Raw genomic sequence first — 27,888 nt, 5'->3', positions numbered from 1 at the left:
CAATATTAAAATAGTTCCCAGTAAGAAATACATCCAGTGCACATGAAGTAGGAAGTATACTTTTAATGAAAGAAAGAGCTTTTACACTTCAAAACTGAACTGATCTCTCATATATTTCTCATATATATATATATATATATATATATATATATATATATATATTTTTTTTTTTTTTTTCTATGCTTTTCCAAATTTGTGTTTTATATGTATTCAGGTTTTGGGTGTTTCCAAGTTTTTCTGAGGTAGCTCTTTGTTTTGTTATTTGTACCCATAGTGTGGAATTCTTTTGCAGTGTCGAGTAAAAAAGAAAAATAAACTAATTCAACAATAAACTCATTAAAACAATAAGGTGCATAATTCCCAGACTGTAAAATATATAGCACTGTGAGATTAGGCAAATTTTGTTTACACTGGATTCTAGGACTACACAATATTAAGAAAAATGTCCGTCAAATGTGATAATTATACTGAATCTTGTGATAATGATATGACTTACAATAAAAAAAGAAACAGTATAAATGTCTCTCTGCTTTGGGTTATTAGCGAACACTTTGCCCATATCAAAGAGAGAAGAAAGAATACAGAGCGCTAGCTCCTTCTCTTTCTTTATAATGGGAGGTAGCGGTAAAATAGGAGTATTGGCTTAGAGTCATTGTGTTTACATGCAATACAATGAACTTATGAAAACGACGATGGGAATTTTCTGTGGAGTTTTGGTAAAAATGTTCTTTGTGTAATTAGTGATTCAGCACCGTCATCTGTTCTCTTTTTTCCTGAATGGCAACTGTCATGTTTCTAAAGCACTGACGTTTGTAATTGCCTAAGCAATTACAGGTTTGAAGTGGGTCAATATAAGCATGTGGAACGCCCATCTGTTCAGAGGAAAAACATTTCAGCAAATAGTGACAAGGAAGCTTGTCTCTTCCTCTTTTGTGTGTGAGTTATGAAACCGCATAGTACTTGCACAAAGTCTGTTTTTTTATCTCCAACTATTCCCTATACACATGTAGCTACGGATACAAGAATAATGGTCAACTAACTTCTTTATGGCAGCTATTATGTCCTGAGGGATTCACTGTTCCAGCTGCAACCGGTGAGTATGTTATCTTGCGTATCAGTTAAACTATTAGGAACGAGACTCAGAATGTATCTGTTTGGTCCACTTTTATTATGAAGTCCAACAAAAAAATCTTTATATTTCTACTACCAATACAAACTTAAATTCATTTCGTGTGTCACTTGATTTAAGTGTGACTGATTCTATACATTTACTTGTGTAGCATGTAGTATCATTAGGCAATATATGTGGTTCTGTGGGAAAAAAAATAAACTTCCCACTATTCTTTATATCATTCTACCAAGGAGCGAAACCATCTTCTGATTTTTAAACGTTTTAAAGGGTTTGCTTTCTGATAGTATTTTCAAAGTTTTTACCCCTTTTCATTCTTTGCACAAAGTGCGGTCACAATTGTGTATGAGGAAAGCGTGTGCTCAGAGAATTAAGAGAGTTTGAGCAGAGGAAAACACGTGTCAGACCTAATGACCAACAGATAAACTGTATTTCTTTAAACAATTGGAAGAGAGTCCAAGAAAGACCTGAAACAGGACCTAAGAGATAAATCATTGTTGTGCTGAAGACTTGCAGTACACTGGGCTTTCAGCTTGTTGCCCTTTTTGTCATAACAGTATTTATGACATTAACAAAAGCCTAACCCATCCATCCATTATCCATCCATATTTATACCTGGTTATCCATGTGGGGTCATGTGCCTATCATGTGCCGTGGTGCCTTTCTCAAGCAGTCATTGGGTGAGAGGCAGAGTACACCCTGGACAAGTTGCCAGTCCATCATAGGACAGACTAAAGATCCAATAATATGTTTGGTAGACTTTCAGTCATGTCAAAACTTAAATTAAATGGAATGAACCCACCCTATAGGTATGCCTAATCCTACGCACTGCAAAAGTATCAAGGGACTCTTCATACCTCAGGGGTATGAAAACAGGGGAGGAAGGCAAGGCACTTTTCAGTAACAAGACTATTTAGAGTGCTGGCAGGAAGTATGACAAAATGTCAAGTGACCTCAACCCTACTGAGCTACCTTGAAAAAATGCCTTGATGGCATTTTTTCAAATATATATATATATATATATATATATATAGTTTTTTTTTTTTTTTTTTTAAGATCCCGCAGTGCTGTTACTAATACTGAAAATGAGGAACTCACTTTAGTGCCGGAATACAAACACACTGAAAATAAAGATGTGAAACTTTGTTTGCAGCTTAGCAGTGCTTATGTTAAAAATGTTCAATTCTCTCACTCTTCTTGGAAAATAGTTTTTTTTAAATCCTCTTGATTTATACGTGGTGATTTATCATCTGCCTCGACCGACTCATTCATGAGTCGGTCGAGACAGATGACCATTCATACTGAGCCCGGTTCTGCCGGAGGTTTTCCTTCCCATTAATGGGGAGTTTTTCTTCCCACTGTCGCTTCATGCTTGCTCAGTATGAGGGATTGCAGCAAAGCCATGTACAATGCAGACGACTCTCCCTGTGGCTCTACGCTTCCCCAGGAGTGAATGCTGCTTGTCGGGACTTTGAAGCAATCAACTGGTTTCCTTATATAGAACATTTTTGACCAATCTGTATAATCTGACCCAATCTGTATAATATGATTGAACTTGACTTTGTAAAGTGCCTTGAGATGACATGTTTCATGAAAAGCTAAAGTCCCCTGCCTGGTCTCTGCCACGTTCTCTGACCTGGATGCAGTCAGATTTAAGCCGGTTCTCCTCAGCATTTGAATGCGGGTCCGTCTGCTTTCCAGCTCCGTCTGGGTTTTGCTTCCTGTAACGGCTGAGGAGAAATAAAACAAAGCTGTTTTTGGCAGACAGGATCCCTTACTCCTGCTCCTCACGCTGAGGTTAAGACAGCAGACTTAACTTTGAGTTGCCCACAGTGTTGCCAACTCCTCAGTAAGGAAAGTAGCTATTGGCTGTGCTAAATGTCGCTAGAAGTTGGTGAATGGCGTCATCACCTAATTTGGATAATCTGCCACATGATGTGATGTGCATGTTATTGACACTGTGGGAGAAATAACATCATTAGAGAGACAAAAAGTGAGTAAAAACACTCAGACTATATAGACCTACTTTTTTCTGTCCATTAAAGTTTATTTATTTATTTTTATTTTTTATTTATTTTTTTAAATTAATGTTTATTTTATTACAATACTAACCCTCCTCCTTTAATCGGGCTTGGGACCGGCAAAATGAACCATAACTAGACACTATGGCGGAGTTACAATATATATTTTTTTACTTTTTCTTTTTTCCCTTGTGGTCCCCTACAAATCCTACAAATCACGGTAAAACATGAATATGGGGCTGTGTGAATTTTAAAACATTTAAAATTCAGTTTTTTATTTTATACCAAATAACATTTTACATTTACATCCCGCTCGCTCCCACCCTGAATGTAAGCCAGGGTGGGGCGGCACCGCGTGATCAACCTGCGGCGCCAATCCCGGCGCATGCGCGCTTCATTTGCAGTCTGGACACTGAGAGTAAACATGCTGTGCCTCTGACTGCAGCGCTGAGAGGGACACCACCTGCGGGAGCAGGAGAACGGGGTTGGGACGGGGGAGGCGCCCCACGGCAGCGCCTGCCGCTGGAGGACAAGAGTAGGAACGATACGTGCTTTCACGTAAGAGTCTCCAAAGGTCGCCAGTGACACCTGAAAAGTTGCTAGATTTGTCGCTAGTCGCTTTTTTGAAAAAGAGTCGCTTGAGGGGTCTGAAAAGTTGCTAAATATAGCGACAAAGTCGCTGAGTTGGCAACACTGGTTGCCCGGACATGTCCCCAGGTATGACCGTATCCATAACATATGACCGCTAAGCGGACATATGTTATGGATGGGTAGATAGAAAAACATAGGGTAATATCTTACAGAAATTACCCACAACTAAACTAAACAGCTAAGTGCTAAGAAATGAACTAATGCTGACACACCTAGCATGAATGATGAACACAGAAAGAACAACAAAATGATCAGAATACGTATACAATAGAAATTCTAAACCCAAAATACTCTTGGTCACCTCAAATCAGTTTAAACCATATATCTATACTCACATTTTTAAAAAGACATGTAACACTTTTTTATTCACTGAAGTTAAATCATGACTTGTGTTATAACATCTGATGGACCACAGTCTTCTCAGCAGGGGGCGATAGCCCTCAGAGCTCTTAGAAAGCAGCTGTTTCTGAGTTTATTAGTTCTGGATTTGATGCTTCTGAAGCATTTGCCTGATGGGAGAGGGGCAAACAGTGCATTGTCTGGGTGGGTGGGATCAGTGGAGATAGGGTGGCCCTTCTCGTGCTACATCAACTGAGTCAAAATCCTGTAGACGGCATCCCACAATCCCCTGCGATATCTTCACCACCCATGCTAAGTCCTTATTCTCCTGCATTTTGCAGCTCCCATACCACGCAGTTATGCTGATACATAAAACACTTTCTGTTGTAGCAATGTAGTTTTTTTAGCACCTTAGTGGAAAGTCCAGTTCATTTCAGTTTTCTGAGGAAAATAGTTGTTGTTGGGCCTTTTTCACCATGTGGGAGGTGTTCATAGACCAGGAGAGGTCGGAGGAGATGTGAATGCCCAGGAACCTAATGCTGTCAATACGCTCCACCACCTCGCCCTGTATGCAGAGAGGAGCGTGCTCCGTCTTCCTGGACCTCCTGTGGTCTACTATTAACTTCTTTGTCTTACTCGTGTTCAGGATCAGGTTGTTCCTGGAGCACCACTGTGTCAGATTGTGGACCTAATCTCTGTACTGGGTCTCATCATTGTTGGAAATGAGAACCACCACAGTGGTGTCGTCCGCAAACTTCACCACTGTGTTTGTGGGGTGGATAGTCGAACAGTCCTGGGTGAAAAGAGTGAAGAGATTTTTGTGTTAAGGATCAGTGGGGCTGATGTGCGAGTCAAAATGTGCAAAGAAACCCTTTAAGGTGTCAGGAAGAGCCAGGTCATTGCTTAGCTGGTGATTGCTGTGCTTGTAGTCTGTGATGGTTCTGAAGCCTCTCCACATATCGCTCTATGCTGAAGTGGTTCTCAATGCGCTGCTTGTACATGTGTTTTGCCTTTTGGATGCCTTTTTTCAGTTCACTTCTAGCCCTGCTGTAGGCCAGTTTGTCTCCTGACCTGAATGCTGCATCATGGGCCTTCAACAGGAACTGCGCCGTGCTATCTACCCATGGTTTCTGGTTAGGAAACCATAAACCTTATTGTCTCCTTGGATAGTGGCAGAAGTGAATATAAGAGAGCACAGATGATGTTTAACTTTATATGTTAGCATCATCTTTAAACACTTCCCAGTCTGTTTTCAAAACCTTCCTGGAAAGCTGAGCAGGCCTCCTCTGTCCAAACCTGTATGTGTCATGATTTGAGGTTGTTGATGACCAACAGTGCAGCAAAGGCAGCACAGAGCCATCATAAAGGTAAGTAACTTTAATGGACAGAACTAGCACGGCACTTCAGGTAAGGTTTCAGACATGTGTTGCCTTTGCTGGTCTGTCTCTCAGTAGAGGCGGCCGTTTTTTCCTGCTGCTGCTGCTCACTACCTCCCTGCTCTGTCCCTCCTGGGATATTGCAGTAAACTTGATCTAATGTATTGTTGTTTCTAGTCAGGAACCTAATGTATTTATGGAACTCGGGGAGCACAGCTTTTTGTTCAAAGTGATTAAACTCTCCTGCAACAACCACAGCTGCTTCGTGGTTAATGTTCATTTGACTGGTGATAAATCTGTCTGGTGATAAAGCTTTTGGCTGGATGCTTGCTGCAATGATGATAACAGAGCTGAAGTCTCTAACAACTTTAAATGGTCCACACTTAACTATTTCATATTCCAGATTAGGGGAGCAGAAGGTTCTGATCACATTTGCAGCTGTGGACTAGGTATTGTAGATGTATATTGCTAGCCCCCCATCTTTGCTTCTCTCTGCGGCTGCCGTCTGGTCCGATCTAAACAAAGAGCGGTCTGCTAGCTGGATTCAAACCCCTTGGCGTTGTATATATTACCATAATATATTAGCATAATTACTATGCTTTTATGCCATTACTCCAAAATAAACATTAAAAGCTTGGTTAAAGGGCAACCTTGGCAGAGTCCAACTCTCACCAGAAACAAGTCCGACTTAACTTTTATGGACAGAATTTCTAGGCGCAGCCAAGGTGTTGAGGGGATCCGTTTTGGTGACCTTAGGATTGCGTCTCTGCTATTCGTGGATGACGTGGTCCTAGTGGCTTCATCATGGCGTGATCTACAGCTCTCACTGGAGCGGTTCGCAGCTGAGTGCGAAGCGGCCGGGATGAGGATCAGTGCTTCCAAATCCGAGACCATGGTCTTGAACTGGTAAAGGGTAGAGTGCCTCCTCCAGGTTGGGGAGGATGTACTGTCCCTAGTGGAGGAGTTCAAGTATCTTGGGGTCTTGTTCACAAATAAGGGGGAGGTGGAGTGGGAGATCGACAGGCGGATTGGTGCGGCGTCTGCTGTGAAGCGGGCGCTGTACCGGTCCGTTGTGGTGAAGAGAGAGCTGAACCAAAACACAAAGCTCTCGATTTACCCGTCCATCTACGTTCCTACCCTCATCTATGGTCACGAGCTTTGGGTCGTGACCGAAAGAACGAGATCCCGGATAGAAGCGGCTGAAATGAGTTTTCTCCGTAGTGTGTCTGGGCTCTCCCTTAGAGATAGGGTGAGGAGCTCAGTCATCAGGGGAGGACTCAGAGTAGAGCCGCTGCTCCTCCATGTCGAGAGGAGCCAGTTGAGGTGGCTCGGGCATCTGGTTAGGATGCCTCCTGGACGCCTCCCTGGAGAGGTGTTCCAGGCACATCCCACCGGAAGGAGGCCCAGGGGAAGACCCAGGACACGCTGGAGGGACTATGTCTCCCGGCTGGCCTGGGAACGCCTTGGGATTCCCCCGGAGGAGCTGGCCCAAGTGGCTGGGGAGAGGGACATCTTGGCCTCCCTACTGAAGCTGCTACCCCCGCAACCCGACCCAGGATAAGCGGAGGAAAACGGACGGACGGATGGAGCTAGGTTAAAGTTTTCAAGTACACACAAGGGCAAACACCTTGACTTTTGGAGTAATTTGGATCATTGTGATCTGATAAAAGTAAAACTGAAGTGTTTGGCCATGAGGACTATTGTTACATTTGGAACAACAAGGGGGAATCTTTCAAGCCTGAAAACACCTTCTCCACTGGGAAATATGGACATCCCAGCATTGTGTTTGTGGCTGTTTAGCTGCTGGAGGGACTGCTACACTTCACAAAATTGATGACATCATGAGGGAAGAAATTTTATGACAAAATATTATATTGAAACCACTAAGCCAACCATCCCTGGTGAAGGATTTCCACAATATTTGAACCAAGTTATGCAGTTCTGCCAAATACTAAAGAAATCAGAAGTTTGAAGAAAATTGAAGACAATTATGGTAATCCTTGCTCATCTTAAACAATAACAGTTTAGTCTTATTTAATGTCAGTGAGAAAAAAAGCTCACACATCTTTTCATACAGTGTAAGCGAGCATCTGTATACTGTGTTGACAAATCGTTACAAAGGTTCTACATGTCAGCGCCATATATAGATGCTTGCTTACACTGTTTCCTGCATTTGTCCTTCTAGACAAACAAAAACTGCATTAAAAATTAATAAAATAAAATAAAAAAATTCCAAAAAGAGTTGAGACAGAGGCAAGTCCATTATACCAGCAGGTCCCATTTAGCCTCCATCTGGATCTAGAAAAAAAGCCAGAACCTCCTACAGAAACAGCAGAAACGGAAATAGTGGCGAAAAAAAGCTCAAGTCCCCTGCCGTGTCAGCCACTTCCTTGTTTGGGAGGCCAGCTGAAGTGAATGTTCAACAGTTTCTTTAACATAGCATAAAATGGTGTGACATGTTGGCTGGGACACTGCTACATAGGTTTAATTATTAAGGCATACATACAATGCTGTGTCTTTGCCACTTTACTAAATTGCTGTGTTCACAACTCGGAACTGAATTACTTAATGGATAAATCTTTGGAAAATGCTTCCAAAGATGTAAAGTAATGTTGTAAAAGATGTAATGTAAAGAGTGTGAATTTTTATTTATTTGTTCAATTGAATTATTTAGTCATTAAACAGGAGAATATATATCCTATTATGTTTATAATGTACAACCCAGTACCTTGTGAGAGCTTTTGCATCCAGTATAACTTCCTCTTTTTAGAATAAAAAATTTTCATCAACATTTGAAAGTCATAACCTTTCTTAGAAGTTTGTGAATTGATCACACGATAAATGAAACAACATTTTCCAGAAAGGCAGATTCTCCTTCCATCAGCATAGAGATGAAGTGTTGAAAAAAGGAAACAGAAAATATACTTTGGGGATTCCACCCGGCTGTTTTGCATTGCTTGATGGATTGAAGATCACACAATTACTATCAACTAAACCACATGCTAAACTAAACCACACTAAGCCACAGCTTTTTGTTCAGTGCTTTGCGCACAACATTTCCCAGTCGTCACTTTAGAAGGGGGAGCCTAAGTAAGATGCATGAAAACTCCAGATTAGTCACTTTGAGTTTAACAGATACAAAACAATCAGAAAAGGTCAGAACTCTTCACAAAACACCGTTTTAAAGGTAGGCTCCTTTGCTTTTTGATTTTGGGCTAACAGTTATTGATGTTGATCAAGCAGTTATTGATGTCAATCAGGCATTTCATTGTAAGACATGAATGAGTCTGTGGCGAGAAGTTGTAGAAGTTGATAAAACTGAGTATTAGAGAATTTATCAATGTGGGTTTTCGTGATTTACGTTTTTTGCTAAGGGAGAAAAAGCTGCCAGTAAAAATATTATAGTGTAGTTTAACAAAATTGTTTAAACGCAAAGTCTTTTTCTTGTGTCTATTTCCTCAACGCGTTACATAAAACCAGTCATTTAATGTAGAGCTGAAACATATCCAGAAATGTCACTTGGAGACGAGGTCAATCTATGCGATGTTTTTAAAATGAAGATTTACATCTTGATGAATGATCACAAACCTTCAATCACCGCTTCGAAAAGTATCTCCTGAGAGTAAATGAAAAGACGAGAGGACGAAAGGGAAACTTTAAAAATGAAAAGTGTGGTAAAAAGAGGAAGGTTGAAGAAAGTAAAACAAGAAAGAGAAATGACATTAGCACTGTGGAAGTGTAAACTGTATGGGAAAACCAAAACGAAAGACAAACAAACCTTACTTAGTATAAAAAGGTCAATTTCGTGGTCAAAGGGGTTATAACTGAGTTGTTGAATGTAAATACAAGATCAACTTAGATTTTTTTTATTTCAAAGTAAACAAACATTTAACCCATTTGGTAAAGCCAGGGATTGAAAGATTGAGATAAAACCATTCATCCATCACCTATGCCTGCTTCTACATGCTGAGGTGTGGGTGGTGGTGGGCGGTCCAACCTGAGCAGGTCACCAGTCCATTACAGGGCAACATACAGCCACACAGCCAAGCACAAATACACTTACACCTAAGGGCAATTTTGAGCGACCACTCAATCTAACAGCATTGCTTTTGTACTGTGAAAGGAAGCCTCAGAACCCAGAGAAGACCCACACACACAGGGACAATGTGTGAACTCCCAGGCTTGGATTTGAACTTAAGACCTTCTTTTGGCAAAGCCACAGTGCTACCAACTGCACCACTCTGCATCCTAAAGCTAGCAACAGACCCACACTTTTATTCCACTGATCAGTCACACGCACACTGTCTGCTGCTAGTCTCTGGGTTTAGACTGCTAACTCCCACATGTCACATCCTGCTGTTGAACTATTTTCTGCTTCCGCCCACTTTTACCCAGTTATCAAAAACTACCAGACATCTATGAGGGAACCATCATGTACTAGCAAAACTGAGATAAAAAAGTAGCTTTTTGTTTCAAAGTATTTGCTGAGGAAATGGAGGTGATATTAGAGAGGGTTTAATTTCCAGAATTATTAGATTTCCTGCTTCTGTTTTTGAAGTATACGCACTGAAATGTCAGCTATATGGTATGTAAAACAATAGATCATAGTAAGCAGATAGTTGCATCCGCTTTTTTGCCACTTTGCCAGTGCCAATCTTAAGAAGTGTAACCCTAGTATCCCAAAGCTGTGAGGGCTATCATCCCCTGCTGAGAATAAATAAACCACCATCCCAGTGCATCGTCTGTTACATGTTACAAACATACTACTGGTGGCACATGTTCTTGGTCTGATGAGAATTATTTACACTGTCTCTCTCTCATTCTGTTGATTATTTGCACACTTCAGATGTCTAATTGGACAGCCATGCAAACTGCACAGTTCTATAACTTGAAAATCTAAATTTACTGCACAGTATTTTTACTGTGTGCATGTGATACATGTATGCAACTGCACGGTAATCTATACTGTCTGTAAAGAGAACGCGCTGTGTTTTTTGACTAGTAGAAGCTAAGCACTATCTGCTTGCTTTAAGCTTATTGGAAAGTGTTGTTGGTCAGTGCAGTCAACTGATTTCAGGAATAAAAAAGGGTTTGGAAAGATTCTGTCGGTTGTGCCTGCATGTTGTGCGTAATCTGAATGCATTCTGAGTCGGTGTCTGTCTCATCAAAAATGTCATTATGGTAGCACATAATGACAGTACAGAGTCTTGATTGTAGAACATGAAAAAGCATGACATTTCAATGTAAGTATGGTGTGTTTTTACAAATGCAGTCTTTATCAAAAGGTTTCTGCCTTCCAACCTTACTCACATAAACAACAAGTAACAAGAAAGAGAAATGACATCAGCACTGTGGAGGTGTAAACCGTATGGGAAAACCAAAACAAAAGACAATCAAACTTTACTTAGTATTAAAAGGTAAATTTCGTGGTCAAAGGGGTATATACAAGATCATTTTAGATTATTTTTTTATTTCAGAGTAAACAAACATTTAACCCATTTGGTAAAGCCAGGGATTGAAAGATTAATTGAGATAAAACCATACATCCATCATCAATACACCCGCTTCTCCTTACTGGAGATGTGGGTGGTCCAACCTGAGCAGGTCACCAGTCCATCAAAGGGCAACATACAGGCACACAGCCAAGCACAAACACACACCTAAGGGCAATTTGGAGAGACCACTCAACCTAACAGCATTGGCTTAGGACTGTGAGAGGAAGCCTCAGCACCCAGAGAGGACCCACACATGCACAGGGAGAATGTGCAAACTCCCAGGCTTGGATTTGAACTTAAGACCTTCTTTTGGCAAAGCCACAGTGCTACCAACTGCACCACTCTGCATCCTAAAGGTAGCAACAGACCCACACTTTTATTCCACTGATCAGTCACACCCACACTGTCTGCTGCTACTCTCTGGGTTTTGACTGCTAACACCCACATGTCACATCCTGCTGCTGAGCTATTTTCTGCTTCGGCCCACTTTTACCCAATTATCAAAAACTACCAGACATCTATGAGGGAACCATCATGTACAAGCAAGACTGAGATAAAAAAAAGTAGCTTTTTGTTTCAAAGTCTTTGCTGATGAAATGGAGGTGATAATGGAGAGGGTTTAATTTCCAGTGTCATGCTGCAGCTTTGCCTTCTGCACCATGGACATATTGTTGGCACTCTCCACCCTCCATACACCCCAGTCTCCACTCCACCTTCTAATCACCTACACCTGTCAGCCACTAATCAAGCCAGGACTCTTTCCACCTGTCTGGCAGCAGCTCTCCCCCCCCCCCCCCCCCCCCCCCCTCCTGTGTACGCGGTAAAGGACCTTACCGGCTTACTTTCACCACTGTTAAGACTAAAATTATTCACAACTCTGATCACTCTTCCTGCTGCTCTGTTAACACGAACTGCAGCAGGAATTACTGATGGCCACAAGCTGTGAAAGAAGCCGAAACAGCTCAGCAGAAGGCGGAGTTTTGTCGTCCGCAGCCCAGATGGGCTTTGTGATTTTTATGCGTGAGAAATTCCATGTTTGCGTGTGAAATGTCATGTGTTGCGTGTGAGCGTGTGGAGTTAGTGAAATGCGTGTGTCACACGGTCAATGCGTGAGAGTTGAGAGCCCTGGCCGTGCTGCTGGTCCTGCTACCTACGTGCTCCGGCTCCATCCTGCTTGCCAGTTCCTGCCATCAACATCCTCTGGCTCCAGTCCGGTTCAGTCTCTCTGGTTTCCTGCTTCCACTACTCATCATCCAATAAACTCTTTTAAAACATATCTCTGTCTGTGGTTGTGTTCGGGTTCACTTTCAAAATCATGACACAGAGTTATTAGATTTCCTGCTTCTGTTTTTTGAAGTATACGCACTTCTGTTGAAATGCCAGCTTTTGGGGATGTAAAACAATAGATCATAGTAAGTTAGTTACATCCCCTTTTTTTGCCACTTTCCTAGTGCCATCTTAAGAAGTGTAACCCTAGTATCCCAAAGCTGTGAGGGCTATCATCCCCTGCTGAGAATAAATAAACCACCATCCCAGTGCATCGTCTGTTACATGTTACAAACATACTACTGGTGACACATGTTCTTGGTCTTATGAGAACTATTTACACTGTCTCTCTCTCATTCTGTTGTCTATTTGCAGACTTCAGAAGTCTAATTGGACAGCCATGCAAACTGCACAGTTCTATAACTTGAAAATCTAAATTTATTGCACAGTATTTTTACTGTGTGCATGTGATCCACGTATGCAACTGCACGGTAATCTATACTGTCTGCAAAGAGAACACACTGTGTTTTTTGACTCGAAAATAAGTCTTACTAGAAGCTAAGCAGTGTCTGCTTGCTTTAAGCTTATTGGAAAGTGTTGTTTGGTCAGTGCAATCAACTGATTTCAAGAAAAAAAGGGTTTGGAAAGATTCTGTCGGTTGTGCCTGCATGTTGTGCATAATCTAAATGCATTCTACGTCGGTGTCTGTCTCATCAAAAATGTCATTATGGTAGCATATAATGACAGTACAGAGTCTTGATTGTAGAGCATGAAAAAACATGGCATTTCAATGTCATTGTCATGATTTGTCTTGGATGAACCCAGAACACAGCACACACACACACACACACACACACACACACACACACACACACACACACACACACACACACACACACACACACACACACACAGAGCTGGTTTCCAGAGTTTATTGAAGCAGCAAGAAGTGGATGATGAAAGCCAGACCCATTTACCAGACGGAGGTTGCAGGGATGCAGGAACTGGCAGACAGGAACAGGAACAGGACCAGGACCAGGACCAGGACACGAGCAGGAACAGGACAGGCATGCTGTTCAGAGGACTGGAGACGAACCGGTGACAAAGAACAAACTGAAGTAGGCTTTTATGGCAGGGTGAGCAGGTGGAGCGTGTCTGTGGTTGATTGCAGCCTGTCAGGTGTTCCCAATCAGGGCTGCACTGGAGACAGGGTCAGAAATTTTCAGAATGCAGCCTTCTTGCTGCATCATGACAAGTATGGTGTGCTTTTACAAATGCATTCTTTACAAAAAGGTTTTTGCCTTCCAACCTAACTCACATAAAGCAGACATAAGTAGATTATATGAGAGGATATTGCCACATGTAGAAGCCGACCTTGTCAGAAATTCCTGCTGCTTTTTTTAGTTGCACTGCTCTTGGCAGCCGCCCTGATCAGTTCCTTCTCCTTTTATCATTTATAGAGAAATGTTCAGTTTCTGTAATGCATGGTAGTATAAATATAATGCTGTGGTCATACTTTATGTCCTTCCCATGGCTGATACCTTGTGCTATGAGATCATTTGGACCTTTGTAACGTCTTTTTAGCTAAAGGGTGCAAATGAGCAAATGTCAAAATAATTATAGGACAGCTAAAATTAATTTTAGGTTTACCAGATTCTCTAGAATGGACAGTAGGAGTTTACCGAAGAAGATTGAATACTGGAACTGAACCTAAATCTGCTTCAAAAAAGTATGCCTATCTGCAACATTTATCGGGCAAGACAGCTCACCAGTCCATCAGAGGTAACATGCAATCCTTTTCTATTGATGGTTTCAGCTCCACGCTGCTGTATGCCGCTCGGCCAAGAACTTGTTGTTTTTCCAGTGACACAGGAATGGCTGGATTAGAGGAAACACCTCCTGGAGGTGGGGGCAGAAAACAGTAATGAAAACGCTTACATAGCGGGCTGAATGGAGCTGTCCTAAGCAGAGCCTCTGGAAAAGGGGAAATTGAGACACACAAGACAAACAACCATGCACATATGGAGAGACTTTTATGACAGTCATGTTTTTAGGAGGAAGCAGGAGTAACCAGAGAGAATATACAAACCCCATGCAAGTTAAGATTTGAACCCAGTAACTTCTTGCTGCAAGTCAACAGTGCTACCAACTACACCACAGTGCAACAGCATGTCAGCCTAACATGATTTTAATGCAGCAAAACTTTGGATTAAACATTTACACAACTGCAGTATTACTTTAAAGAGGGCCTCTTTGAAAAAAAAACAGCAACATGCACTTCTGTCTGGTTTCAGTATAATTACATTACATTTAAAAATCATTAAAATATATAGAGCAGGACATGACCAAAATATATATTCTTTTTACATTTCTCGTTTGAAACTAAAGTCGAAGAAAAAGAGGTTAGGGAGTGTTTTTTTTGTCTCCCTTTAGTTTCTGTAGTTTGTGGTTGTTTTCTTGCTCAGGTCTTTATGAAACAAAGTGAGAAGAGAAAGTCTGCATTTTGAGTTTTTCAGTTAGACTTGTTTGGGGGAAGTCCAAATGTCAGAGGAAGACGTATATTTTTTTAAGCCATAAAGAGGTACACTGTTAAAATAAGTGTAAGATAAGATAAGACAGAACTCTTGATTTTATAATGCCATACAAAGTCTCCTGTTCCGTAACATGTTTCTGCTGTTTTGTACACGAGGTCAACCATAGTGAGTCAATCGAATTTCTAGTTATTACTCATTGCTCAAAACTAGGCTACATTGAGTGTAATTCTTATGAAAACACAATATGCTTTGCAAGAGCATACACTTGCTTTTGAGAACAGTTTAAGGGACATCACAAGCAAATTTCTTGGCTGGCTTTGGGTCTTTATAGCTTTAGTATTTCATTTACAGTTTTTCTATTTCTATTTCTAGCTCAACTGCCTTAATGCCTAAATGAGAAAAGCTGACAAAAAAGAAGATAAAAAAATAAAAAAAATAAAATAAAAATAATGAGTAAGGTTTCTTGAAAGGGTGCCACTGCGAATTAAAATTAAATTATTCTATTTGCTACACCTTACTAACACCAAGAATATTCATGCAATCTCACTTAAATATCTTCTTCCTCTTTATTAGTATTCTTTAACTATATTCTGATAACTCAAAATACACACTTCACTTTTCTGTTAGTTCGGCTTGTAAAACCGTTTCACCTTCTAATCTGATTAAAGCCGTTTACTGGGGTGGAGGTGTTGCTAGCAGGATGTGTACCTGTCAAAATAATGGAACAATTTATGGTTTTTAGAAAAAAAAAACCTTCTGACCTTTATTAAACCTCATAAACAGGTGGCCGGAGATGGTGAGAACATGTGTTTCCCCCTGTGCACGGAAATGAAAGAAAACATCCACAGTGCTGTGCAGAAATAATTTAAATAATGGAAAAGTGCACCTACTAATTGTTCCATTTAACAGTTTGCAAATCTTTTTATGCAGAACGATTCAGTTTATCTGTGAGTGTTTTTGCACAGACGTGCACAGTAGTGTCTGTTTGGAATTGTTAATGTTGTGCTGAATTAAATCCCCTGCCTTCCTTACATAAATTAATATGATAGATGAAAATTTAACCTACGCTAGTGTCTAAAACCTTTTAAAAAAATGTATTTAGCACAAATGACTGGAAATTATTTGCAGCTGTTGATCCTGTTGTTATTTTGCAAAGTAGATGCTGCAGGGGGCTGTGGGTGTTTGACTGAAAATACCACAGACCACAAATCCTACATGAAACCCACATATGCATTTATTTTCATCCTGTTTGTGTCATACTTTAAATGCGCTTGTGATTGTGATGGTAAAATATTAGAATAATAGGGTTTAATTTTGTGCTTGCCTATGCAGCACACATCAAGAAAATCATCGGTGGCTTTACCTGCATGGCATAAGGCAAGCATTTCACCCTGAGTATGTGGACATGCATGATATAACATAGGGAAAGCATGCAAATATATAGCAGAATTGAAGATGCACATTTTGTAATGCTACATTATGCGCTATGCATGCTACTGGTACAGAGTCAGGCCCCAGAGTAGGTGTTTTTATAAACATATCCCTGTTCATCAGCCGATGAGTAATAGACTAAAACACTTTTCTCTAATAGGTCAAATAGATTTGTATCCATTAGTTAGAAGACATTAATGCAGTGCAGACGTCTTTGAGAAAAGAGGGTGGACCTAAACGGTAAACACCTTTTTTTTTATGGTGTCAATTCTTAGTAGTGATCTTTCAATACTTCAGACAGTTTCTGTCTTATCAGTCTTATCAGTGGTTTTGTGTGATATATGTTCGGAGAAAAACCCTGTATGACGCTCTTTCACAGTGTGTCGGGGGGAACTGAAGAAATTGAAGCAGATCTCGAGCTGCTTCACAAGCAGGTAAGACGCTAAATAGTTCTTGTCTTCTCTCAGGCTTTTAGTCTTCCAAAAAGAGCAGATTTATTACATCTTTTTGTTAGTTAATGAAGAGGAGCTAGTAGGCAGACAATTAAGGTAGCACTTTCTTTTCGAGAACATGTTGTGATGAGGTTTGCATAAAAGACATTTCTTATAGAAATGTTTCAGCAGAAAATCTTCAGTTAAATTTTAAGTGATTTTAATCTGCCTACCTGTACTCTCACACCTACAGAAACAATGGAAGATTGTTTTGATTGTTCACTTATAGAATGTGGAATAGCCCCAATGTTATTAATGTTAACTTATTTGTACCTTACAGCTTTTTCTCACTCCTGGTACTTCTTAGGTACCTTTAAGTATATTTTTACATTAAATCTTCACCTTTTCACTCTCTTTAGAAGTCATCTTTTCTTACATGCATTTAGCCCCACCACATGTTTGCTACACCGCCTTGCAAACTGCAAACTTTATGGTATTTTGTTATGACTTAATAGGATACTACAACACATTCCTGTGTATAATTGCAAATAAAAACCTGAAATTGTTGCTTGCATTTATAACCCACAACCCCTTACTTTAAAATCCCAAAATGAAATCCAATGCAACCAATGTTAAGATGTCACTTAATTTAAAAACAGAGTTGATCTGTGTGTATTTTAATCTCAGTATGAATCCAGTTGTTCTGAGAAGTTTAGTACTCATAAGGTTGGTCTTACCTGAAGTAAGTGGTAACTCTACTATAGCGCATTTTAACCACATGTTCTCTCAGTAGGTGAAGGTGTAATCACAGCAGTTACTGAAGCATGATCTGAAACATTTCCTAATTTTTATGTCTTTTCGTTGCAATGAAAATGTTCAGGAGATAGTTTGTGACTATTTTTAACATGAGTAAAACTATTTTTTTCCCTTTGTTTCATTCATCAGCTAGAGGATGCAAAGAAAACCATTTAGGCAGTGAGTGATGCTCTCAATCAAGCAGACGCCCTCAAACCTTCTGGCCACAGAAGTTTGAAATCCATCCATCCCAGATGTTCATATCTCCCAAAAGAAGAACCCGTATACAGAATAATGGGGAGAACTAGAATAGGACTCTCTCTTTCTCTTCTGCTATATTTTCTTCAGCTCTACAGAGCTAGAGGTGATAATTGCAACAGCCTTCCACTGAAGAGTGAGTTTTTCGACTTATTACTCGATAAAAACCTGTAATAGTTCTATTTCCCTCAATAAAATGTCAATGTTCTTTTCTAGATCTTTCTTGTTACAATGACTATAATCATACCATCACCTGTGTGTGGAACGAGTCACCTGTCTGTGATCATACAGATGATGTGTGCACAGTGCAAGCAGAACAAGTTCCAGAAGAACTGAGTTATACGGAGTAATAAGCAGTATTGTTTTTGGACATTAAACACATCCATATAACAACTGATGTATACAAAATTAATTAACACGAATATGTTTCTCTTTGTACAAGGCCCTACAAGACTTCCTGTAAGTTGAAGCCATTTGATGCCTCAAACCCAGCTTCAAAAAGCTTCTCTTTAGTCTTCAAAATGCGTTATACTGTGAGTACGCATCGAGTTGAATCAATGGTATCAAATTTATACATGCTGGAAGGTGTGGTGGTTGTGTGTGAGGGGACAGTTTTTGCTTCTAAAATAGCTTTTTATCATTATCATCAAGGTTCTCTTTTCTTTTTCATAAAACCAAATATGATAATCTGTCCACTGCACCACATTTTTTCATGTTTAGTCTGATTTAAATGCTGAATTATCTAAGATGGCAGGATTAAAATCAGTCTTCTTGTGCCCCCCCCTCCCAAAAAAAAAAAAAAAAAAACAGTTTAAAAATTCAGTGACAAACCTACACTTTTTATTGTTTTAAAAATGTTTTTCATGCTTTTATTTTTTCTTGGATGTGAATCTTATCCTGTCTTATATTTACTCAACCTGTAAAGTCTTTACTTGCCAAGAATGAAAAAATAAAGACTTGTCATCATTATGCTTTTCATCATTACGTAGGAATAACCTGATTTTGAACCTATAAAATATTTTAAAATATATATTGTCAGGAAAGAAAAAAGATGTTTCATTATCACATAGGAATAACCTGATGTTATTGTATAAATGAGTACTTTCTAAATGTAAAAATTATTTTTTTTTATTATTAATTTTCAGTTTATGTCCTATGATGAGTTATCCATTAAGGCGAACTGCACACATTCAAAACAAATTGACAAAATGTCCTACAAGCCATCGAGTCACAGTGAGTATTGATGCACACCTCACAAAAGTATCCCTGCTCCTTAAATGTTGTCACTATACAACGACAAACTTTCAAACAGACCAACACAAATTGGATCATCATTAAATATTTTTACAAATATGAATATGAAAACTGTGGCATACTTAGGCATTAACAGCTTTTTCATCTGACGACCCTAAATAAAATCTAGTGCAAGCAATTGTTTGCAACTGCAACAAACTGAAATATACCAAGAGCTGCAAAACTTACTTGAACCTATAACTTTTTGTCAAATGGCAACTTCTAGTACATTTGTATTTGTAATAAAAATGCCTTCTTGTACATCAAAACTTAGTTAAAAGCATGAGGGAACATCAGCTTTTACATCTTAACCTTAATGACATCATCGTTTGTCTTTCAAAGATGGGAGGATGAGCATAAGTGGGAGTGGTAGTCTAGAGGTTAGGGAGCAGAACATTTGCCTCTTGGGGAAGCTGAAAGGGTTGCTGGTTTGAAACTCAGCCTGTCAGTCTGGGTCCCTGAGCAAAACCCTTGACCACAGATCGCTCACCATGCACCACTGAGTGTGGCAGCACCCTGTGCCTAAGGGAGGGGTTAAACACAGAGGAAATGCTTTTATATCATAGGGTCATCATTAGATATGTATTGAATATTTCTCTGGGATAATTTTTTGCTTACAGCTGAAATTATTGCCATGGAGAGAAAGGCCAGAATAAGTCAGTATAACATTACTGTTGTCGATGGAGAGAAATTTTCTAGCAAATTTTCTTTTCATTAGACATCATTCATTAATGACTTATCACCAATCATAAAAGGGCAAAACTACGTTGCTATTTTTTAAATTCAAAGTCATGCGTGATATGCTGTCAGTAGAGTTGTTTTTCCTTTTCTAAAGCTGTTGTTTCTCCTTTGGTGGTCGATCGGCCCAGGCAGTGGGGTAAAGATTTTCATCATCCATTTAGTGGACAATTAAAAATCAGCACCCCTGTGGAGGTTTGGGGGTCACTTTAAATTTAGATTCTTTAGCTACATACATCTTGATTCCATATCTGTTGGTAACTGAAGGAAAATGATCCACTGATAACTGGAATAATCTGTCTTTAAAAGCAACAAAACCACAGATTAATCTTAGTCTGATTAAAGGTGCAACTGCATTATTGCAACAGACACATACGTGGAAATTTAGCTAAAGTAACCAATTACTTAAAAATGCAGCTTGGTACATATCAGAACAAGTCAATTTAGTGCCGTTACAAATGTGATACTGGTCTTCAGGAATTCCCATCAAGAATAAATTGTATAAAACTGTATGACCTTGTACTATGGAAAATGTTTCACTGTCAAAGATAAATCATAACATTTAATCTGAACTTTTTAAATTTCCAGATGTTAAAAATAATCTAACTTTTACAGGCAAAGGTTCTTATAATATTTATTTAAATTCAAATAAAAATGAAGTACATAGTTTGCAAATTAATAAAACAAAATGGCAAAAACATCCTTGCACCATTAGTTTCATTTGGTTGTAGAGATTTTAAACAGATATTTCATAAAATACAGTGGAACTCTAAAACCGCACTTCTTAGGTGGCTAAAAACACTACTTAATACATTTTTCTATGAGCCACAGTAAAAGAGCCAAAGAGCCACATGGGACTCTGGCGCTGCATGTTGCTGTTGTCTCGTCCAGTGTGTAAAATCCCAGTAAAATAAATACATCGGAGTTTGTGGTTGTAAAGTGACAAATCTGAGAAAGTTCAACAAGGTGTAAATCATTTTTCCTGCCACTGTATAACCTCTTGTTGCATTAACTGGCATCCATCTAGCTATTGACAACTGCATGTTGGATTTTACAGTTAAGTTGAATCCACCAGGAAAACCCAATGTAAACCAGACTACTGTGACGTGGCTTACACAAGTTAAAGAACACTACCGAATTCGTCATTTCCAGTCCCAGCTACAGTGGAAACAAAAAGATAAGTCATGGAATGTGAGTAAATATTCTAATATAATTTAAGTTTGCACTGTTTTAAGTAAGCAACCTATAAACTGTAACAGCCTGCTAACTATCTGCTAATTGTTTTTCTTTGTCAGGATCCTTCTGTTCAGACTAAACAGAAGGATCGGTGCGAAAGGTCCTGTGAGGTGCAGCTGGATCCCAGTTTGCTCATAAGAGACGAGACTTATGAAGCGCGTGTTCGTGTGAAAGTCTCTGAAGAAGCTCTAAATGGGATCTGGAGTGATTGGAGCCCCACAGAGTCATGGGTGTCACCAGTGGGAACACAGAAATCAATATCAGGTAAAATGTTGGAAAATTGAACAAAGTTATCCGGTCTGGCTGAACCCATATTTTAATCTCAACAGTCCTTAGTTTAAGAGTTAAAGTCTGTTTGAAGCTTTCAAAAACTGGATTAGAAGAAGGACATTAAACTCTCGTTGGTAGTTTAGCTAATGTATGTGTCATGGTTTTGAGGTTCTTGGCCCACATGTAGGACACACTCGGGAGACCAAGGATACGGTGTTACAACGTTTATTGAGCAAGCAGGTGTATAATGGCGAAGGGGGTCGATGGAGTCTAAAGCGAAGAGAGACGCCGATGACTTCAGGAGGTGTGGGAACAAGATCAAAACTGTGGAGGCAGAGAATGAGAGGTTGGCACAGGGACTACGGACCAGCGAGATCGATGGGGCAAGAAGCTTACTGCGGGCACGTCGGGAATCCGCCAGGGGGGGAGGAGACGAGTGGATTCTGCGGGGCATACAGTCAGACGTGCAATGTCAGGGCTGCGGTTGCGGAAGGTGGCAGCGAGGCAGGGAGACTGGGCGATGGAGGGTGAGCAGGGTCCGATGGGCAAGGCTTGAGGAAACTTAGTCAGCCAGCTGCCAACTGGAGATTACTGAGAGGTTTTCGACGGGACACGGCTTGAGATTTTGACGAGGGAGTGCTGCGGAACGGGATCCGGAGCAGACACAACCTGGAGCATAGGAAACACAGGTTAGTCGAGGAAACAAGGGATGTCTTAAAGACGGAGGCCGACTGAGCCATTACCGCTAAGGTTGACACTCTGGCAGTGGTGTGCTGGCAGCCTTCCGCTTATATGCTCCCCGCAAGGGCCGTGTAACACGGACCACCTGCGGACCCACGCCTCCCTGCTAATCAGCAACCATCTGTGGGGGGAGAGAGAGAGGAAGCCGGCAGCAACCTAACCGGTGCTGCCCGCAGAATCCCGATGGTATGAATCACCCCCAATTTAAGGGAATGCTGCAGATATATATTTTTAAATTGAGCCGTGTATAAAAATGCCGCATAAATCTCAACCACAACAGACTTTAATCAGAATCTCTGCAGCAATATAACTATTGTAAGCATTGATCTCAACTAATTTTACTCTCTCTGTTCTGTGTCTTTCAGAGTATGGCATGGGAGTTACGAGAACTGGTGTTTTAACCCTGGCAGCGATGGGTCTTTTGCTCACTGGCGTGGTCCTGATAATACGTAAAAAGACACTGTGAGAGACTATAAGATAACTTTCACAAAACATTTTATCACATTGCAATATGTAATGTAAATCTGCTGTTGTGTTAAAATTGATTAAGTTTTAATTGTTTCAGGATCTACATGGTGAAGAGTTTTAAAGGTCCACCCTTACCAGACCCTGGGAAATCTGAAATCTTCCAGGTAATCACGTGGATTTCTCTAATTCACTCTTTAGCTGTTTATTTGACCATATGTACTTTTTTAATTTATAAAATATTACACAAAGAAAAATTAGAAATACTACAATTTACTTGTTGACGTTTGAGTAAGTAGACAACATAGATCGTGGCAATAATGACTCCATATTTAGGGCAAGAGGCTGGAAATCTGTAGCATATCTGAAAATGATTTCATGCTGTGCAGCTCACAAGGCTTTCTGGAAAAAATAAAAACTTAATCACAAAAGTATGTCCTCTCCTAAATAAACCAGACTCATGAACTTGAAGGGTTGAATCAGACTAAGATTCATGTAGCAGTCAACAAATATATTATAGACTTGGAGCAATGCTTCCCAAATCTTCTTAGCTTCCAGGCTACACAATAAGTTAAAGAGACCTGGCTATCTACTGAGTATAGCAAAAAGCCAGTTAAATAGTGGTATAATGAGAGAAGAGAAAGCTTTAACAGCCAATGTATCGCTTTCATTTTCTTGTTTTGATCTCTTCTAACATTTATACCATACATTTGGTTTGCTAGATTTAGTTTTGTTATTTCATTTGATTTCTGAAGAGGATATCACACTTGTTTACTCTATGAAAAATATGACTTTTTCAATTCTTTGCACTTTACATAAGGGAAACACCATTAAATCTGACTTGCAAGCACTTTTTACATAGTAAAAGCACAAACTTTAGTACATTATATTGGGACGTTATGTGGTAGACCTGTCTAAAGTAAGACAAGAGCTCATGTTTTCAAAGTTTAGAAGTACATTAATCAGAAAATATGGTCCACTTCTGTGTATTTTAATCTCTGTATAAATACAACTATCTTGTGAAGGTTTGTTAGAAAACTTGAGTGAACAAACAGCCCCTTACGAAAACCAAGAAACACAGCAGACAGATAATGTTGTGAAAGCCATTATAGCAGAATTGGGTTAAATTATAAAGTTTGTACATCTCATGAAGCACTGTTCAAAACTTTTAAACACATCTGCAAACTAAGTTAGGACCGTCCATCTAGACTGAAAAACTGGCAAAGGAGTGTTCATTAGAGAATAGTGACACTGGAATAACTGCAGAGATCCACAACTTTTTATAATAATTTGTGACATAATATTAAGTTGTACACTAAATAAATCAGATTTTATCAAGAACTGGTAAAAGAAAAGGTAAATGAAATCAAATCCTGTTTGTAGTCTAAAATAAAGCATCTATTGGACCCAAGCAAATATGTTGAAGGAGGTGCACAAGAGGATACCAAAACTGCATTTTTTGGGCCTACATGCTAAACGCTAACTGTGGTTAAATTGTGAAACTGTATTTTTTTCCCACAGGACTGGTTTACTCTGAATTCTAAAGACAAAGGAGATTCTCTTGGATCAAAACCGGAGAGATCTGCAGTCCAGGTAAGTTTTAGGGTTTCCCTTAATATTGTTGAGTTGAAGCTATTAAAATGTTTATCAGAACAGATTGATTTTTTTTCTGTGGCAGTTTGTAAATGGGGATATTTCAAAGGTATTTGGATTGAAGGCATCAGTCAAAGAAATTAAGCAGTAAAATCAGGACACAAACAATAGCTAAACTTGAATATGGTACTATAGGATAGCATTTAGATCGTGAAATTGTACAGTCGTGATAAAAACAGAACCAGATGTTGTCAAAGAACTTGGAAGAGCCAGGAAAATGAAAAAAGTAGAAACAGTGAAGTAATCAAAAAACAAAAAAACAAAAAAAAACTAAACTTAAAATTTACTACAAAATGGTATTAATTTTTTTTGTTTCTATATCATTTAGGTAAAGCTCAACAATTTAGATTATCATTAAGATGTTAATTTTTTCCTGTAACTATTTCAAAAAGTAAAACACATAAATTATTTTTACTCATGTTATATTTCTGGTTTGGTTTCTGTTAACTTTCATATTAAATAAGACTGATTTAAAATTGTGGGTTTCAGGCCAGAAATGATATGTTATGGTCTACTACACCCTCCACAAGGACAATAAGTAAAAAAAAAAAAGGTAATTGCTAAAATGAAGCTAGCAGTTCCTAGAGTTCTTTATCTGCCGATATTAATGGAAAGCTGAGTGGAACAAAAAAAGCACGGTAGAGAATGGTTCCCAACCATCGGGGATAACACCAACCTTGAGAAGATTGTGAAGCAAATCCCATGTCAGAGTCCACGCTTCAATAACCACCACAAAAACTTATCTGGGACATGGGCTACAACTGACACATTCTGTGTGTTTAGCCATTCCTGAACCAGAAAGTCTCAGAAACCTCTTGCAGGCTAAGAAACAAATGACTGGGGTGTTACTTGACTAACTTTTTCTATACCTCATTTCCCATCATTCAGCTTACTATTAATATGACTGTATAGCATATGATTTATTGTCTACAGTGAATCTTCTGAGGAACTCTGTGAAATTCCAGCTTCTTTAACAATGAAGTTTTGGGATGGAACGTCCCGTGGACGGTGCTGCTGACAGTCTGCTGGACTACTACAGAAAACACAGACAAGCCAACTGTCTTGTTCATAATTCTGTAGGGCCGGCCATACCATGCTCATAACAAGTCACATAAGATTTTAGTGTTCATAATAACTTTTGATGATATGTAAATGTGTTGAAATGCCTCTGTATAACTTGATGGCATTTTAACTCATATAGAAGAGCTGTTTTTTGGGTGTATTTCTTCAACCCCCCCTGACCTTGTTATTTGTTTCTTCCACAGACTTGGTTAGGGTCTCATTTTACTGGTGAATACGTCCAATCTTTCTTGAGCTCGGTGGACATTGTCCCTTATGAAGTAACCTCCACCGTGGATGCCGTGCAGTTCTGCAAGCCAACTGTAAAAATTATTACAGAAAGCGACAATTACAACTCGAGCTGCTCCAGCTTCTCCAACCCCAGTTACTCTGAGCTGTGTACTTCTTCTTGTGTGCCTACTGATAAACTGCAGGCCTGTGCAGTTGATGCCCCCTACAAGCCTGTTGGGGGCCAAGCTGAAGAAATAAACACTGAACATGACAGTGAATTAGTGGCAAAAAAGGATTTGGAAATGGTCAAGTTACTGTTTATGAGTGGTAATGAAAAGGTGTCAGTGGTTGTTTCAGACTATGAGAAGGTTAAAAAGCAACAGGCCGAGCGCCACAGGCTCCACAGTGTAGATTCAGGCATGTGCAGTTGTGAAGAAGTCAGTCAGGAAAGCATCGAAGCAGACAGCATCAATATGAGTGATGGACAAGATGAGGGGACACCCCTAAAGAGACAAATAGAGGAGGAAGACAAGGAAGGGAATGAGACAAAATTAGATTTCCAGACATTGTTTGGAGGCAGCGGGAGCATCTTGGGCAAAAACTCTATCCAGATTTGTTCAGGTTATAAAAAAATCCCAGGGCTGCAACCTTCAGGTTGGCAAGATGTTAGCATGACAGCTGAGGAGAGACAGGAAGACAGAACAGACGAGGAAGATAAGCCCTCTGAAACGACTTGCTTCCTTTTCCCTCCTCATCCTCCCATCACCCTACCACAGCAGCACTTAAACATCTGTGAGTCAACTAGGAGTCCATTCTTACCATCTCTCCATGTTAATGACTTCCTTAAGCAGATTGCTCTTTCAGGTAGTGCACAGCAGCAGTCCTGTGATGATGGCTACATGCCGGTGAGGCAGAAAGAGACCTGATAATGGGCAGCAGGCCTTATATTACAGTCAGACATAGCATAAGACTATTTTCAGGAATTTGTACTAAAAATGTACTAATGGAAGATGACAGTTTTAATGAATGTATTTTTTTCCATTTCATCGGACATTTTGATAACAGTGTATTTATCAGTATATATGAAATATGAGGCATAATCAACATGATATTTTAATATGATAATGCCTTTCATTTGTCTTGCTAATTAAAACAGCTGAGATGTGTCAGTCTGGATGCTGAACCGTTGTATGTCTAAAAAAGTTTGCATGTTAATGTGAATTTGTAGTTCTTCTGATTTGAATCAGACAGATTAAATCTCTGAGCTCAGGGTTCAGTAACTTAAGTCATCTCATTACAACGATGGTGTTGTCAATTTTTAAAGCTTTTATATAAACAGTATTGTAGCCTTTCTAGTTCATGTTCTTCCTTTCTTTCAGTCACAATGAATGTAATGCATTTTTGTTGGATATGGCATAACGTCAGTAAAGATAAGATGTCTTTTGATGATGTCCTGCAAGTGTAATAGCTTGCCTTCTGCCCAATGTTTAGTTTTCTCTGTTTTGAGTTATTTTCCTGTTTAGTCCAGTTATTGTTTATGTTCTGTCTCTGGCCTGCTCCTGAGTTTGTTTTGGGTCTTGGCACGGATGCCTGGTCTGATTAATCATTCCTCACATCAGCTTTCACCGGTTTCACCTGTTCCCACCACCATATAAGCCGCGTTCAGACGAGACATCAGTTCCAGGTCGTCTTGTCGAGATTACGGGTGAGTCCTCTCCAGCAAATGTTGTTTTTGCTTATGGATTTTGACCCTATTCACTCCAGTGATCTGAGCCATCCTGTTCTGCCTGTTACCTGCTTTTTCCTGCCCTGTTGGATGTTTTTTTTTTCTGCTGTCTTTTTGGTGTGACGGTCATGTTTGCTTTTTGCTGTTTTATTTTAAATTTTATTAATTTTTTTTTATTAATAAATAGCCTGTACTAAACTTCTGCTGGTCTGGTTGAATTCTGGGTCACCTGCCTCTGATCATTACAGCAAGAAATTCAATATATCTTTTAATTTATTTCTTTGGGGCAGCATCATTTCTATATTTAACAATGTCCCTGATTCAAATGTGTATGTTAGCTTTAAGATGCACTGACATGAAATAAATATTTGAACGGATGTAACTTATTTTGATAAATTGCTTACCTTTAAGGTCTGACTTTTGTAATGTTGATGTTGGAAAAATAATGTGTCTTCTGATAGTAACACCTAGATTAATCAGATGATTTATCAGCAGCACAGAAGTTAAAAGCACAAATACTGTTAATATAGGAAACCTAAGTTTCAGTGTTACAGCTCTAGTGTTTTGGTTTTATTTCATTTTAACAGCTTACTAAACCATGTATCAATAACCAGGATCTGAAATTATTTCAGAATGTATTTCGTTTATATTTTCAACACATTTTTATATCTAAGGTCTGTGCTTTTCAACTTGTTGAAAAGCATTCTTGAGCTATGGTTAAATGTTCAATAAAGCCATGTGAAAGGTTAA

At 39.4% G+C, this 27,888-nt stretch overlaps 2 protein-coding genes across 3 annotated transcripts in view; both read left to right on the top strand.

Moving 5' to 3' along the window:
* The first annotated feature begins 952 nt into the window (after window positions 1-952).
* LOC105915392 lies at window positions 953-27,888 on the top strand. Of its 2 annotated transcripts, none has more exons than XM_036137362.1 (12): window positions 953-1,093; window positions 16,622-16,676; window positions 17,619-17,862; window positions 17,943-18,072; window positions 18,169-18,259; window positions 18,872-18,959; window positions 20,815-20,948; window positions 21,053-21,257; window positions 22,370-22,466; window positions 22,570-22,636; window positions 23,991-24,062; window positions 25,388-27,888. In XM_036137362.1, exons 3-12 carry the CDS (start codon window positions 17,763-17,765, stop codon window positions 26,336-26,338), a joined length of 1,935 nt encoding a protein of 644 aa, XP_035993255.1. In that variant the 5' UTR covers window positions 953-1,093; window positions 16,622-16,676; window positions 17,619-17,762; the 3' UTR covers window positions 26,339-27,888. The 2 variants fall into 2 exon arrangements, with proteins under 2 accessions (XP_035993255.1, XP_035993256.1); XM_036137363.1 differs by lacking the exon at window positions 953-1,093 and adding an exon at window positions 8,618-8,703.
* The window catches only part of LOC105915387, a 65,284-nt gene continuing 53,841 nt past the window's right edge, over window positions 16,446-27,888 (top strand). The window contains exon 1 of the mRNA XM_036137368.1: window positions 16,446-16,482. The gene's annotated coding sequence lies outside the window, so the exon portion shown is untranslated. The remainder of the gene's footprint in view (window positions 16,483-27,888) is intronic.

This window comes from Fundulus heteroclitus, chromosome 5, assembly GCF_011125445.2.
Source record: "Fundulus heteroclitus isolate FHET01 chromosome 5, MU-UCD_Fhet_4.1, whole genome shotgun sequence".
NCBI lineage: Eukaryota > Metazoa > Chordata > Actinopteri > Cyprinodontiformes > Fundulidae > Fundulus > Fundulus heteroclitus.
Note: the sequence above shows the minus strand (reverse complement) of the source record. Positions and strands in the feature narration are given on the sequence as shown.